Source organism: Salminus brasiliensis, chromosome 11 (assembly GCF_030463535.1).
Source record: "Salminus brasiliensis chromosome 11, fSalBra1.hap2, whole genome shotgun sequence".
Classification (NCBI taxonomy): domain Eukaryota; kingdom Metazoa; phylum Chordata; class Actinopteri; order Characiformes; family Bryconidae; genus Salminus; species Salminus brasiliensis.
Genome location: NC_132888.1, coordinates 13669715 through 13687572, shown reverse-complemented (window position 1 = coordinate 13687572; position 17858 = coordinate 13669715). Strand labels below are relative to the sequence as shown.

The following is a 17858-nucleotide window of genomic DNA, read 5'->3' as shown; positions in this document are numbered from 1 at the left end:
TTTCACAGGGCGCCTTCAGAGGGCTTGAGGAGCCCATGTCCCGACAGGTCAGATCTGTTGTGGCAGCACAAACGGGACCTACTCAGTATTAAGCACTAATGTTATGGCTGATCAGTGTAGTTTATGAAATGATCATGTTAGTTAAAAGAAGGTATGGTTATGTAACCATAGGCTAGATAAACACTGAAAGACTTTGTGGACTGCAATGCGACCCGCTACCGCAATCATAGACCAGGATTTAAATATAGAGCCTCATGGCTGTGGAGGTCAGCGCAGTATAATCAATGTTTATACACTCAAACAAACAAACAAACCACATTGTGTAAGTGAGTATGCAAGAGACGTTTATGCACTGTCCCTTTCCCCAGAACTTAAAAAAGACACTCTTGACATAGAACAACTGGTCCCAGATGGATTATAAATGTCAGCAGGGCAATGTGTCCAAGGCTTAGATTAATCTGGGTTCAGGAGAACATTGCTAAAACAGTTCTGTAAACTTTTCCTTAAATAGAAGTCAGGATAATATTAATTAATAACATTTTTTATTTACATAGAAACTAAATGAAAGGTGCATGGTCAGCCCTATGACAGCACCTCTGGAGTAAAGTTACTAATGTTACTAATCCAGGTATCAAACCTACAACCCTGTGATCAATAACCCTACACTCTAACCACTGAGCCACCAATGTCTTACATAATGAAGCACCACACCAAGTGCTTTATAACACAACATATACCTTAATAAAAAGCTACTTCTAGTCTATTTCTACAATCATTCTAATAATATATATAAAATAATAAAATAATTAAACTGACAGTAAATGTAACGTCATGATGCATTAAAGTCATGGCCTAAAGCATAACACACCTGATTTAACTCATCAGTTCAATCAGCTTTACCAGGCAAAGTGGGTGTGTTTGAGTTGAGCAACTACCAAACCTTGCTAGAGACCCTCCAGAACTGGAGTTGTGCATCCATGGCAGAGGTGCATTTGAGCCAGGCACCTTACTCCCAATTGCTCGTCGGGCACTAAGGTGGCTGACCACTTCTCTGGGTGTGGGTTCTCACTGCCCTAATCACCAGTGTATGTGTGTGTGTGTGTTCACTGCCACGGATGGGTTAAGTGCAGAGGTTGAATTCTGCTCTGTTCTGTACTATGGTGATGAAGTGCTTAACCTAACTTTTACAAACATCCCATTAGCCAACCAGAAAAATAATTATTAAAGAATAGGCCTTGAAGTAAGCACCTGTTTACTCTCAGCTAAAAACAACTATGCTGTGCTTTGCTCATTTTTTGTCAGATTACAGTTCAAACCTCCGGAATGGGAGATATGAGATATGAGCAAGAGGAAAGCAGCGAGGGAACAGCTGTTTTCAGATCACTGGAAAAAGTGACTAAGTAAAAAGCAGATTTGCTGAAGCACAACAACCTCCATCTCACGCTGAGCAGTGTTTATGTCCACTTTCAGATTTTTGATAACAGGAAACTGAGAAAAATGGTTTATCATCTGCAGTGTTTGTTTGAAATTCCTTTTAGTTCTCAGTTTGCTTTCAGCTTTTTAATCTCACCTTTCCCTGATAGCAGCAACATTAGCGCATTGAGAGGAGAGCTGATAGACCTCTGAGCAGTCAGGTACTAGAAATGGAAGTGGTCTGACAAAGTGCTGAAAAAGTGCTGCAGATAAAGTGAAGGTGACCCCTGTCAAATGTGACTGGCCCTCCCATTGGCGAAAAGAGGTAGAGGGGTTGATCCGCAATCAGCGAGGCTGTTTGTGGATCTGAGCAGCACTACAACCAGGACTTGAAGACAAGGTGAGAGCAGCTCTTATCACCAAGCTTTTGAGAGACTCTGCTGATAACCTACTTTAGCAGAGAGTCCAGTTGCTGTTGCCACTTCAAAGAGCACAAACAGCCACAGGAGTACAGCATGGCTGGACAGTTAGTCGAGCTAATGAAAGGCATCTCGGCCTTAACCGCTGTAGTTTCATCCCGCTGAATTGGTGTTCTGAGCCATTTTTACAGGACCTAGGTCTGCTTACTAACTTCTACTTATTCTCAAGGTGGTAGAAAATCTAACCCATTACAGACTCCTTGCTTGCTGTGCATCAGATGGACAGACGTTGCAGTCTGGAGCCACTGGAGGAGCAACTGCGCTGTCCTGTGTGTCTGGAGGTTTTCTCTGAGCCTCTCATGCTGCAGTGTGGTCACTCCTATTGCCGTGGCTGTGTCCGCTCCATGGACATGAACCCTCTGGGCCAACTACAGTGCCCAGTGTGCCGCTGCGCAGTGGATGGAGACAGTCCTCCACCCAATGTGGCACTGGCACGTATCGTGGACGCCCTGCGGGAGATCAGCGCACCAGACCAGGGCCCCCAAGAGACCTGCAGCCAGCACCATAACCCCCTGAGCCTTTACTGCGAGGAGGACCAGGCACTCATCTGCGGCCTGTGCGGCAGCATCGGAGGACATCGCGCCCACAAGGTCACCCCCATCAGCAGCGTCTACAGCCGCATGAAGGTACAGAAAGAAAAAGAATGACATTCTGGTTTTCTGCAAATGATCCAACTGCTTCACTGGCCACCTATTCATCAGTCCAAAACTACCTCCGCGTCCCCCCCCCCGCAATGCTTAGCTGGCCTTTTTCACCTCTGTTGACCTGCCCACTTGCTGAGGTCTTTTATCTCAGGTCTGTTAAGGCTCAATTTTTAAAACTGGGGTAGATTATAGAGTCATGGTCCTCCAAGTTATGAAATACTCTTCTTCTATTTCTTTGACTAATGGGTCCTACCATCCATTCTGTTTCGTGTGTCTAAGAGTCCACAGTACTTGATTCTACCTGTGTATTCTTAATTTCACACCCTCTGCCCTTATTATCTTTTCATAATACCATCTGATTGTGTCCTTTGGTCTGAGAAATGCGCTATACAAATGAAACGTTATTATTATTATTATTATTATTTAAAACATACTTATTTATTTATTTTATTAAATATGTCTTATTTTGGACTGAAATGCTTTCAGATTCTACACTCTCAGAATAAAAGAGTATGCTTTCTCAGGGGATATTGGGTATTTTTCAGAGCTCAACTTCTTACAGTAGAAATAAAAAACAAAAAGCCTGAAGCCTGAAACCCCCCAAAAAGTACACTTTAGTGCATTTCTTCTACGACCACACAGAGAAAGAGCCCTAAATCTTTAGTAGAGAACATCAAATCGATATACACTTATTAAGAAATACATTCTTGTATTATGGGAGCAGAAAAAGGGATATTAAACTGTGTTCAGTACAAAGAGGTCAGGATTAATTTTGTTGCCATGTCATACGAACAGCCATAATTGAATTTTCCAGGATTAAATTCAATTTCCTCTCATTATGTCATCGGTCTGCTTCCATAAAACATTACTGAATACAATTATGGAATAAGAATGTGCTCTCCATGCTCAGTGAGAGAAGGGAAAAACACTGAAGATGAGATGCAGTAAATTGTATCTCAGCATTGTACTCTCTGTCTTTCCGCAGGAGGACATTTCTGGGCTAATGACTGAATTTCAGACTCAGAAGAGAAAGCTGGAAGAGCAAATCTGTAAAATGGCCTACAACAAGTCTCGCATTACTGTGAGTTATGAGCGGAACAGAAAACAACAGCAGTGGTCTGAGTACCGATACATATCAGTGCACTTTATAGCTTTACTCAGCTTAATGTTCAGTCTTTCTTTATTATTAACTGATGAGAAAGCAGATGATGGGATAATGCCGGCTCTTTCCACCTAGAAATCCCTTTTCTAAGGTTCTATGTGTGTGTGTGTGTATGTGTGTGTGTGTGTGTATTTTTGAGTGTAGAATGAGTCAGATGTGCTGAAGTGGGTGGTGCGCAAGGAGTTTGGTGAGCTGCGGCACTGTGTGGAGCTGGAGGAGGCCCGCTTCATGCAGAAGGTGGAGAGCACCGCCTCCACTCTCATCTCCTCCATCCAAACCCAGGCTGACCATATGAGCCAATTACTGGCCAAGTTCCAGGAAGCCGAAGGCACATTGGAAGCCCTGAGCAACGAGGGCCATCTGGACTTTATCACTGTGAGTGAGGGGGTGAGGTGGAGGGTGGGTATGTGAGGCAGAGGAGCTATATGTGGTAAAAGCAAACCCTGGCTTTTTATGGTGTGGTGATGCAGCTGGACTTGGAGCTGGTCATGGAGCTGTGGTTATAAAGAGCTGCAACCGAAAGGGTAGTTTCTCAGTATCACCTTGGTCAAGGGAAAGTGGTCTGATCCTATTCAAGCATGTCTTCTCAAAGAGTCTTTGTGAATGTCTCTGGCATCTTTCCTGTATGTGCAGAATGGATAAACACACATTTTCTGGATATTAATCACTAAGTGTAATGTATGGGGGATAAGGATGGGGACTTTAGGACGATTCTAAGGGCCTGTGACTGACAGTCATAATTGTTGAGTTGTGGGGCCCAGTGTAATCTTTTCATGGGGCCCAAAATCTCTGGCAGTGCCCTTGTTTATTACAATGGGTTCAGATCCTCCTTCAACACGTAATATAAGCAGAAACATGGTGAAACACAAAACACAGTTTTTCATTCACTGAAGTAAAAGTTCATTAAAACCTATTATCACCTGTGTGAAAAAGATTAGGCACCCCTAAACTTAAAAACTGCGTATAACCTTCTTATCAGCAACTGAACTAAAGCTGCAGAACGTTTGCTGTACGATTTAGGAAGTCTAGCTACTTCTGGGAGGAGTTTTCTCTGATTCTTTTGGTGGTATGCTGGAGTTCCATAGGTTTAGAAATGACTAAACATTTAGATTCAGTAGGGCTGGCAGTTATCAAGCCTGGATGTTTTCAGTTTAATTGAGTCTGGTTATTAAATGAATGATCAGGATCAGTTAAGAGTGAGACATCTCCAAAATGGCAACTTTTCAGAAGGTACAGAAGGTAATGTATTGGTTGTGAAATGTTCTCACAGAGTGAAGCGCAGCTGCCGTGCTTAACCTGTTCTGAAAAATGGAGATACATTTGTTATTGCTGTGAGCTTTTGAGTATTGCTAGGATTGTTGCAGGCTTATACCCCTCTTTGTAATCATATTTGCGATTGTAACTATATTGTCTTCTGAAAGTACTTGTCTGATTTTATTTCACAGAAATATGGATCCATTGCTCCAAGGTAAGAACATCTATTATTGCTGTGTGTATTTTACCATGACAGTTTCATACCCATGTGTAAAGAGGTGACCTTGCTATGCTGAACTGAGATGTTCCCTGTTACTTTTGGGATAGTTTGCACTTCTACAGAGCTTGGTAACAACAGAGACAACAGAAAGGACATTTGAAAGTCATCACTGATGCTCTTTAATCTCGTGACAGTTGTTGTTACTCAAACTAGCTGTCATTTACTGCTCTAGCTGAATAAAAGCAGCCTGGTTTTACTCTAATAGTTTCCATATGTCACCACAGAACACTTGACAGATGGTTTCAAATGTCCCTCTGATGGTAAGGGACTGTGTGGTGGAGCTGCTCAGCGTGGGAAGCTAAATTCCACTCAGAGCTTTCTGTGATATTGCAGGTTTAGAGAAAGCCAGCAGAGGGAACAGAGGAAGGAGAGGACCTACAGCTCCATTAGCTTCAACCCAGGCTTCAATCATAGTGACATCAAAATCGCTGTGTGGAAGAGATTACACAAGAGAGTTCTTCCAGGTAAAGAGTGTGTCCAGCCACACTGCTGAAGATTTACAGGACATTTATTGAGGCTTAAATAAGGTCTTGTTTCTTCAGTAAAGTCTAACATAGACACTCTGAAATGGATTATTCAGATCCTAGGTGGTACTTAAAGAGGGGCTCACATTTGCCCCCTGTATGATGAAACATAAGACTTTTAAAATACAAAAGATATAAATACTATTCGTTACGTTAGACAGCAGGTGAACAGTCAGTTCTTAAAGGTGATGTGTTACAAGCAGGAAAAATGGCCGATCATAAGGATCTGAGCTGCTTTAACAAGGGACAAATTGTGATGGCAAGACAACTGACAACTGGGACAGAGCAGCTCCAAACCATCAGGCAGATTATGTGGGGGTTTTCTGGTATGCAGTGGCCAGTTCCTACCAAAATGCTCCAAGAAAGGACTTATTGTCTTATATCAAGTGATATCAAGTCTTATTGATATCACCCACTTCACAACTTGCAGGACCTGTTGCTAACATCTTGGTGCCACAAGCTCCCTTCAGAGGTCTTATGGAGTCCATGCCTTTACAGGTCAGAGCACAAAGGGGACCTACACAATATCAGGCAGGCAGTTTTAATGTAATGGCTGATCTGTGTATAAACTATAAATGAATAGTGAATGAACCATAAAGAAAGGTTTCATTTGGCCTTTACAGAACACAGACTATTTTTAGGACTTTTAACTTATAAAAGACCTACCTGTCTTCCGAAAGGTCTACTTGTTTCCTTCATGACAGAGAACTTGTAGTGAGAAGTAGCAGTACCTGATGATGTCTCATGCTTTGTTCAGACACTAGAGGGCGCTCCTGAGCGAATCCATAATGAATTGTATGGCACCTTTGGGCAAAATTGTCATTTGTAAATTGTAAATGATTCATCATTTTTATTCACACAGCAGCACTTAACTCATCAACAAAAACAGCAGGGAATATTTCAACACTACGGTCAGACTCCTTTAAACTCCAGTGTACACTCCAGAACCATGCCTTTACGGGTCAGAGCACCACAGAGCACCACAAAGGGGACCTACACAATATTACCCAGGTGGCTGATCTGTGTAAAAAAATCATAGTAATTTTGTGGGCTTTACTTAACAAAGAACAAGGCCATAATTAGGACCCAATAAATGTTACAGTAAAGCTGTTGTGGTTATAACTGAATAGTTTGGAGACTACTCAGTTAACTATGCATATTCAGTCCATTGTGAAACTATTTAAACTCCTCAAAAGTCAATCTTTTCTGGATCACAAATGCTACTTATGAATGTTTTTCCAGGGTGTTTTTCATGTTATTTAGGATATCAAGCGAGTATCTATCATTATAGCTCACCGCACACAAATAATAATACTGTAACCCAAAATATGGGTAATTTTGTTTTTTGTAATTCCGCAGCTCCTGAGCATCTGAAGTTCGACGCTCTTACAGCTCATCCCATGCTGCAACTTAACGAGGGCCTCACGAGTGTGGAGTGCGGGGTCATCGTAAACCGTCTGCCCAATAATCCAGAGCGCTTCAGCTACAGCTACTGTGTGCTGGCCAGCCGCGGTTTCTCCTCAGGCAAGCATTACTGGGAGGTCGAGGTAGGCCAAAAGCCAAAGTGGCGGCTTGGCCTAATCAAAGGAACCACGTCACGCAAGAATAAGCTGCCTAAGAGCCCCGAGGGTGGAGTTTGGCTGATTGGGCTGAAAGAAGGCAGGCTGTACGAGGCTTTTGCTAGTCCACGGGTTACGCTGCCTATCACAACCCACCCCCAGCGCCTGGGGGTCTTCCTGGATTACGAGAGAGGAGAGGTGACATTCTATAATGCAGACAGTCTGGACGAGCTGGGTTTTATCTATTCCTATCAGGCTGAGCTGCAGGGGAAGGTATACCCGCTGTTTGACGTATGCTGGCACGAGCGCAGTGCCAACAAGCTGCCAATCTCCCTGCCCCAGCCTCTTGCTGAGGGGTGACCTACCTTCACTCGTCTTGGAAAACCTCTTTTCAGGCTTCCAGAAGAAGCATCACAAAAAAAACTTCCTTTAATGATTTGATCGTATCACACTTGTGTTTTCTCACTGCTTTGCGCCTTGTTTGACGTGCTTGGTGTGATACTCTGATACTTTGCACCATGTTTTTCTGTGCTTACTGAGCCTTGTTGCACTAGAGGTTCCTCTTTAACCTCCCAGCAGTGTCTCAGCATTCTTCCTGAAATGGAAACATCAAAGTTGTCTCTTGTCATATTCATACACCTGTCCTGGATTGCACTTTCCTAACTTGTAAATAACTTTGCATTGAAGTGCATGCAATGTAAATATCTGAATAGAGATGGGGAGGCGAGAGGGGAAACACTTTTTTTCATTGGGTTCCACTCCTAATTAATTAAGGCCGCAGTTCACGCAGTACATCTCAATGACTTGGTTTTTGGCCTTGAAATGTAATTATTATCATCAAAGAAATTTCTTTGTTCATTTTTATTTCTGTTCCACAGTGATTTTACCTGGGAGGCAGTGTAACAGTATGGGTAGGCATGTCTTCAGTCAGCCTGGATATGAAAGGCTTGGCCTATAATACAGCAATTTAACAATGCAGACGTGGACATTTGATCTTTAAACCAATCCCAAACTCTCTCTATATCAATATCAGATTTCACCATCATCAGATGGCCCAATGAGTCTCTTAAGAAACATATACAGTACAGTTCAGTACAGTACAGTACAGTACAGTACAGTTCAGTACAGTACATTTCAGTACAGTACATTTCAGTACAGTACAGTAAGTTTTAAGCTCCTAAGCAAGTTATTTAACTTCATTTATCTCAGCAATGAGTGTGACTATGCTTAGAAAGCAGATCACATTAGAACAGATGCAGGAAAAAGCATAAACCTAACCTACACCTTAATCTACACCTAAACCTAACATACACCTTAATCTACACTTAAACCTAACCTACACCTTAATCTACACCTAAACCTAACCTACACCTTAATCTACACCTAAACCTAACATACACCTTAATCTACACCTAAACCTAACATACACCTTAATCTACACTTAAACCTAACCTACACCTTAATCTACACCTAAACCTAACATACACCTTAATCTACACCTAAACCTAACATAACCCTTAATCTACACCTAAAACTAATTTACACCTTAATCTACACCTAAACCTAACCTACACCGTAATCTACACTTAAACCTAACATGCACCTTAATCTACATCCAAACCTAACCTACACCTTAATTTACACCTAAACCTAACATAACCCTTAATCTACTTCTAAACCTAACCTACACCTTAATCTACACCTAAACCTAACCTACAACCTAATCTACACCTAAACCTAACATAAACCTTAATCTACACCTAAACCTAACCTACACCTTAATCTACACCTAAACCTAACCTACACCATAATCTACATTTAAACCTAACCTACACCTTAATCTACATCTAAACCTAACCTACACCTTAATTTACACCTAAACCTAACATAACCCTTAATCTACTTCTAAACCTAACCTACACCTTAATCTACACCTAAACCTAACCTACAACCTAATCTACACCTAAACCTAACATAAACCTTAATCTACACCTAAACCTAACATAAACCTTAATCTAAACCTAACCTACACCTTAATCTACACCTAAACCTAACCTACATTTTAATCTACATCTAAACCTAACCTACACCTTAATCTACACCTAAACCTAACCTACATTTTAATCTACATCTAAACCTAACCTACACCGTAATCTACACCTAAACCTCACCTACACCTTAATCTGCACCTAAACCTAACCTACACCTTAATCTACATCCAAACCTAACCTACACCTTAATCTACACCTAAACCTAACCTACACCTTAATCTACATCTAAACCTAACCTACACCTTAATTTACACCTAAACCTAACATAACCCTTAATCTTCACCTAAACCTAACCTACACCTTAATCTACACCTAAACCTCACCTACACCTTAATCTACACCTAAACCTAACCTACACCTTAATCTACACCTAAACCTAACATACACCTTAATCTACACTTACACCTAACATACACCTTAATCTACATCTAAACCCAACATACACCTTAATCTACACTTAAACCTAACATACACCTTAATCTACATCTAAACCTAACCTACACCTAAAGCTAACCATAACTACAGTGAAATGAGGAAATTCTCCATTGATGTCTGTCTTTTTTATAAGCTCCAAAAAGTTGCAGGATTTTCTCCAACATTGTCTCCCTGCACTGTTTTTTTTATTATTTGAGTACATGACAGACAGGTTGTGAGTGTGTGTGTATTTTGCTTAGCAGTGTTACCAGTGGACAGGTGGAAAAAAAAAAAAATAGGTGATATTTCTGGACTGGAACATTCACCTATACCTGCATTCAACCTATATGGATGTTTCTATGTGAGATCATGTTCATATGAACTGAGAGTTAATAATAATCAGCAATACCATCAGTGCCTTTAAAGTGTAATTTGATTAGAGTATTAATATGATTATTGTGTGTAATATAATGCCATACCGTTTTCCTGTTTTCCTTTTCATTGAGGTTTTCTTTCTATACTTGCTTGTTGAATTGTTAGTGTAAATGACTGGTGTTGTATGACAGTTGTGGACCCAGTAAGAGCAGCAGCAGCTGCAGCAGCTAATGAGGAACCTAATAAAACAGTAAAACAATAAAAGCTCCAGCTACATTAATCCTGTAGCTCCAGTGCAACACTAAGTAAGCTTTGGAGACCAAACAAGTTTTCTTTATACTAAGGCTTAATTTTACAGCAACCTGAAGCTGATTTGTGGCATAAAACCAAAGTAAGGAGCTGGAGGTACTGTGTAGTCACATGTTAAAGCTGTAATTGTTTGGGTTACATTCTTATTCTTTGTTCTAATATAAATAAACAAGAAAACTCGAACCTCATCGGCAAGTAAATTAGTCGATAGCCCAAAGATAAATGGAGATCCATACAAGGACATTTCCTCTGAGATGAATATGAATGTGTAGTAATAGTGTTCTAAACAAAATCACCTCAGAGACCATGATGTGTGGCTTTAAGGTTGATACAGATCAAGTGAGGTCACCTAAAAGGTAGCAGACGTCTACTGAAGGCTTTGGAATTGTTGTTGCAATTTGCTGTAATTTCATGTTTTGTCTCCTTGAACTGCATTAAAGTCAGAAATCATTGTGGGATCGTTTGTGGCAGGTTGAACCAGGGTAAACATCATTTGTCTTCCAGCCAGTGATCTCACAGACAGCCACTGTAGTTTATTGTAATCCCTACATCAGGCGAAGAAGCTTCTGTGTATGGCAGGATGATATGGCTTCCAGGTTGCGCTGATATAACTTCATGTGTTTGTCCAGGAACTGAGAGAGGAATGAAGTTCTTGGAAACCAAAAAAAGGTGAAACCTCATTTAGTGTGATGTAATCTAATAGGACACAGGGTGCATGACCACTAGGTGGCAGTGGAGTTATTTATTTATCTGTGTTGAAAGAGCCATAGACAGTTACACAACCATCACCGCTGCTGTAACACAATGTTCTCTGGTCTACAGAATCTTTCTAAAGGGTTCCCTTGAGTAATGTCATTGAAGAACCACTAATGGTCTCCTTAAGGAACATGTTTGAAAAGAAATGTGTGAGTGTGAAGAACCGGCTAAATGCTTAAATAAGCTTTGTTACCAACTTAAAGGTTTAGAAAAATCCCTTAGAAAAGTGGATCTTCACAGAACCAAAAGTGGTTCTCCTATGGTACGGCTCACAGAAGCTTTTTTAAGTTTATTTGGCAGTTTTTAATAGGCAAAGTAAACAGGTTCTCCAGTGAGACCCTTGAGGCATTTCAAAGAGGAACAAGATCTCCCGTATTTGATTTGCTCTGTTAATTTATAGCTCTCAGTCAGCCTTGAGTGCTTTGCTCCTTTTTCAATAATAGATCCCTCAATGCCAGGGAGACTGAATTATTGACTGGATGGCAGTTTGCATGCTTTGGGCTTTTGGTCCCAGGCCAGCACAAAGACTTTTGTTTCACCTCCATTTTATTTATAGCACCAAAAAAAACACACAGTGGTTGAGTAAAATAAACATTCCTCAGTCTGGCTTTTGGCTCAAGATGAGTTGCCCTCCCATGATGCACATCTACCCCCAGCACCAGTATGAGGCAAAGGCCAAATATTTCCAATTCACATTCAAATGCAACCTCTAGGGCTCTATGAGGGTGGTGTGTTCATAACACTGTTGCTGTTTGTCGATCACTTGTTCACCTCATCGTTCATCTTACATCCCAAAACACTATATGACCAAAGATTTGCAGATATATCTAAATATTAAAGGGCAAATATCATGCAAAACTGAAACTTTAAAAATTAATATAAATCTATGACTTCAGGTCAGACTACACGGTCAGTCCACGCTGTCCATATATGGTCTAAAATAAAACCCTTGAATTGGTTTTGTGAGGTTGCAAAAAACAACAACCCCAAAACAGTTCTTCTCCAAACAAAGCTTTCCTCATTAAAGTTCTATGTTAACTTTCAAAATATTTGAATGTCCAGAGTGTCGGGCAGCTGCTTAGAGGAGCCAGTGAATGTTGATTAGTTGGAGTCAGAGTGTTTATAAAGCTGAAATCTGCATCACCTTGTCTTTCTTAACCAATGTTTGTAAACAATCCATAGCACCATCGAGTTAATTAAGATCAGAGACCTTAGTTAAAGTTATCTTAGTGCCCAGATCATAAGTAATGACTCCATGTTTTTGCTGCAGACACTTTCAGTAAAGTGCTAAAAATGGCAACTTGCTCTTACAGCCTACAACACTAAGGGCAAGCAATCAGCCAATGGGAGAGATGTAAGTTTACTCAGTGGTTGTAGTGCACAAACAAACCCTAGAGGTCAGTGTGTATTATTAAAACAGCACTGCTGACTCAGCTACAGGAACCTGTTCAGAAATTAATAAATCCAACATCAGTGAAGTTTTTGTTATTGAGTAAAACTCACAGCTTTCCCATTGGCCCCTGGCACCAACCATTTGGAAACTGGACATGTCCTCTCCCTCACTCATTGTCAATGTGTGTAGTTGTTTCCCCCATGCTACCTTCTCTTGGGTGTAGGTTTATATAATGGTTGACTGACTGGCCTCAGTTGAAGGCTGTAAGGGCAAGTTACTGTTTTCTGTGTTTCTGAATGTGACTGTAAATACTGGCAGCATGCTGCAGCATTCACTCTTGCATTGCCACAAGACTGTGCTGTGCTTTTGGTAGTTTACTCAGTTGTAAACTCAATGTTTACTCAGTTAAGCAATAAAGAATTAAACATTTTTCTTGGATGCTGTTTGAGATTTTGGTTCAGGTTAACTTGAAAGATTCAGTTAAAGTACTTTGAATTTATTCTAGGTATTCTAACATATGCTTAGTACCTTAAGTACATTCAATGCAAATATAATCTGCAGAACCTTTAGTGTTGCCACATTATTAAAGATGTTTGATTGTAATAATTCAAGAGATATCATTACATTAACAGTGCTTCTCTGCAGTCTTTATTCGACTTTTCTCACTGAATTCCAATGAAGATATTTGACTTTAATTGTGTTGTTTTACTTTGGCAACCATTGCTGCCAGTTATTTGACTGTTTTTTTTAAAGTGTACACATAAATAAAAACTAATACAATTTACTTTACAAAATTACAAACACCTAAATTGTTAGTTACTTATAAGTCTTTATATTGTTATTGCTGGTTTAATTACAGATAATTATTGTAAGTTTACATACACATTTGATTGTAAAGAAAATAAGAAATAAATGTCATTTGGCATCACTGACATTATTTTATATATTTATATTTTTCTTAAAAAATGACTTTTTTTTTTTACATTTTACATAAAATTATTATTTTTTACAGTGTGTATAAACCCACACCAACATCACAAGTGGACCTCAGGGAAATATATAAAGCAGGAAAATGTAGGATATAATATATTTTATTGGGGTATTCACCCCTCTTTGCTGCAGCAACTGCCTCTACTTTTCTGGACAGCTTTACACTAGATGCTGGAATACGTTTACTTGTTTACTTAAACATTGTACTCTACGTTTTTAAAATGTAAATCTTGCATGTTAAAGTAACCTAAGCGGCTGCCGCTTAGATATTCAGCTTACCATCTTATCTTCTTGTTGATAAGATCACAGTTGAAATCTTCCCTTAAGATAACTGAAGCAATACATAAAAAAGAAATGAGCCAATGCCCTGAAACATTTAGAAACACACACACACACACACATAATACACTCTTCAACAGACAGATTTTCAACAGCACAAGCTCTACTTAAATCACATACGGGAGGGGTCATGTGGATGAAAGGGAATAGCAAATGCAGAGCAGCTCACTGGACATGTTCCAAATGAAACACCAATCAATGTATTAACAGAATGAATGAGAGCTTCCCCCAACCCTCTAGAGACCACAGCACCCTGCCCCCACCACTCATCCTCTCTGTGGGAAGAAAGGATCACTGGCCTCCAACAGGCTAGAGGAGTTGCTATGGCAATACTATGACAACGCCTCTTCTCATCTCCTTGGTAATACTATGACCGATGCCGAGCGTGGAAGTTTCATAGTGTAATGAAATGCAAACAAACACTGTATCAGTGCTGTCGTATCACACACACTAAACACACTTCTTCTGTAAAGGCTACAGACTACAGGAAATGATGTTTACACTAAAGGTTGGAACGTTGTGGTGAGGACAGGATTTGATTGCTTTCAGCCATGAGACCTTAAGTGAGGCAGTGTAACTGATGGAGTTCCATCATGCCAGAGAATGCAATTCCCCACAGCCCAATCTGAGTAGCCCCTGAGTAATCCCAAACCCTCTGGCTAACACTTGACATTGCCCACCTTGTGCAGCTGCTCCAGATCCTTATTCCAAAGGTATTGGATGTAGCTCCATCACTGCAAAGAACACAGTTCCACAGCTCAATGCTAGGGGGCTTTATACCTCTCAATCCAACACTTGGCATGGGCAGAGCGTCCCATTCTATTGACAGTGCTTTTTCTATGGAGATTATACAACCTGTGTGTGTGTGCAGCTGAACACCTGTATTCACTAATTGGAAGAGTGTCCAGATACGTTTGAACGTATACTGCATGTGTTTGTTCATTCAAGCCTTTTTCCCCCCCTCCAGCTGTGCTCCTGCGGGCCGAAGCCTCACCACGGCACTATTAAACAGAAATACATCCATAAAATAAAATTCACTGACTGTCTACAACTTGAGACTGACATAAGGTGCCCATCTGTTCTCAGGAATATGTATGCTCTGTTCCTTTGTGACATTGTTAAGGCTAGCCTTGCAAATTAGTACCAGACTGGCTGCTGGCAGCTTTTGATTCGGTTCCGCAGCAGAACCGAGCCAGGGCGACAGTAAAGATGTGGAATACCAAAACGCTGACTAACCCTGCGAGCCCGGTGGGGCTTTCTTTGAGGACACTGAGTCAGAAATCTGCCCTCATCTGCACTGCAGAGTGTCTGAGAAACACACTCCTGTCTCTCTGACGATTTCAGACGTGACAAAAATCAAAGCTTTTCTGTCTATCACCGGTTTCATAAGCTAGGAAGGGAAGAATGATGAAACAAGTGGGTAATAGTAAATAAAATTTGGAAAAACACACCAGTGACCAATCCAGGGCTGTCCATACATCTATTCAGACATGCATGTAAATGACCATGCAAAGATACTGAAGAGCTGTTATAAAATAATTAAGGCATAAAGAAAGTGTATATAAAAAGAAACTGCAGCAGTGATGTTAAACTCCAGCAAATATTAATTTTAATTAAGGCTTACACTAGTTGTCCTGACAACCACTTAAACTCAACAGGGTAGTGGCTACTTTTGGTAATTTACTATTTTACTAATTATATTGATATGCAAATTAAACATATACATAGAATACCATATAGTTAGCATATAAAATATTATACAAATTGTATAGGCCCTGATAACCATCCAACACTTGGTAAACATATTTACTTAAATCAATGAACAATCAAAACAATGGTGCATTGTACAGATAGAGAACAGGCCATTATCTGTACAACAAGGACTCGATTGGCCAGCTTCAACTGGCCAACTTCCCAGACCCAATTGGGCCTAAGCCAAGACTAAGAATAATTCTCAATGGATATTCATTATTGACACTGTGGTTAAGCCCAAACCCAGGCTTGGTGTGAAACTCCAAAATGTTCTTTACGTGCACTGATGGTGCTTTAATGCCTACATGGTTGGTTCAGACAGTCAGACTGATTCGTTTGCAGTGTGAAAACACTATTTTAAATGGTTTGGACTTAAACTAGTTACAGGAACTAGAGGCAGACTACCATCACTCATTAAACAACAGAAGAAAAACTGAACCAGAGAGAAATATAGGGAGAGGAGGAGATAAAATATTTAATTTAAATTTGGTCTGACTCACAAGTCAAAAGCCAACTTAAAAGGCATGTTCATTTGATGAATTAGAACTGGTCTCGCATACTGGGCATGATGTCGGTGCTGCTGGTAGTAATACCATAATATTAGCAGTGATGTTTTAACAAAGCGAACCCTGTGCCCTTGCCCACTGAGTGGCAATAAGACTGAGTGGCAGCGTTAGTGTTCAGTGTGAATATCACTAAAACACAAAAGCATCAAAAATAGTAGTGCTGGTATGTGATTGACTGTACAGACAGATTACAGAACCCTATTACTGCAGAAAGCTAAAGAAAAGAAGCTAATTAAAAGTTCTGTCATTTACAAAACAACTGGAATCCAGGCACGGAAACGTGTGGGAGATCACTGATTGGTTACATCACGCTCTAAAAACAGGTGGAAACAAACCCAAGCCCACCATAGTTGCGAGTTAAACGACCAGCTGAGTTTAATGAAAAGGCTAAATGAGCCTGAAAACAGTGGAAAACACTCTTTGGACCATTCACTGGACCTTGTGCTCTCAGGTATGAGGCTTTATCCTTTAAACAAGTGTGATTTGAGCCTCAGTAAGCTGGACGTTCTTGGCTACACATCGCTGCCCACGGACCACTGGTTCTTTGGTAATTTGGATGGATTGCTGTTGAGTCCAACCACCTTCAGCTCAAGCAGATAATTGTTTGTTTTTCCTTTTTGTTAAACGCAACCATGCTGCAGAATGTTTTGCCATTCAGTCCAACTGAAGAGGGCGTGTTCCAGTGAGAATGTGACATCAATGCAAACCCACTATTGACAAGTCACCGATGTCAGAGGTCAACCCCTTACAAAGCAATCAATATCAAGTATAGGCAGATGTAGCCCATGTAGGTGATGACGACGGGACAAAGGTATATTATACAAAGTTATTTAGTGAGCTTGCTAAAAACCATAGAGGGCTCTCTCCTACATGGAATACATCCTTAAAATCTCCTGTATTTCACATGCAAGCATGCACATCAGCCAAGGCTATGCTGGATTAGAAATTCAGCAACAAACAGCGGTGCCTCCAGTAGATTTTGTCGACTATAGCTTTCAATACTGTTTAAACCAACAACAACAAAAAAAAATTGGACTTTAATTTGCCATCTCTGACAACAAGGTTTAGTTTACTGAGAGAAAAAGAGGCAGTAGTACTCACTTTACTACAGCAGAGATGCAATGAAGATGGGCAAAGATGGAAAGGCAAGTCAGTGTGTTTAAATTGGGTTTACTTGTTCCTATGTGTGTGTGTGCGTCTGTGATCACTGGTGTGTGTGGTTCCTGGTAGGCCTTGGTCTTGCTCAAGGTGAGCTGCACTGATGGCAGTAGATAGGCCTATCTGTCTAGTGACCTTGCATTTGCATCTGGCGAGAATAAAAGACAGGGAGATGGGGAAGGGCCTGGAGATTCTTCTTTATGGAGATTACTATTTTAAACTGGGCCTCACTGTGAAAAGCAAGCTTCCACCTAGCATTAACAGCATGACACCAATGCTTTGTTCTCGAAGTTTGATGAGTTGGGTATGTAGATTGATGTCTGGGCCATAACACATTTGCGTGATAACAAAGCTAGGGTGAAGTGTCTTCATAAGAAACATCATAGACATAAAAACCACATAAAAAATCTCCTAATGCTATACTCTTAAAAAAGTTCTTC

The 17858-nt window shown here is 40.5% G+C and overlaps 1 protein-coding gene across 1 annotated transcript; it reads left to right on the top strand.

Annotated features, from left to right (window-relative positions):
• Positions 1-2110: 2110 nt before the first annotated feature.
• Positions 2111-7675, top strand: LOC140565711 (E3 ubiquitin-protein ligase TRIM50-like). Its single transcript, XM_072691755.1, has 6 exons — positions 2111-2518; positions 3522-3617; positions 3843-4073; positions 5144-5166; positions 5566-5696; positions 7116-7675. The coding sequence occupies exons 1-6, from the start codon at positions 2111-2113 to the stop codon at positions 7673-7675; spliced, it is 1449 nt and encodes a 482-aa protein (XP_072547856.1).
• Positions 7676-17858: the final 10183 nt, after the last annotated feature.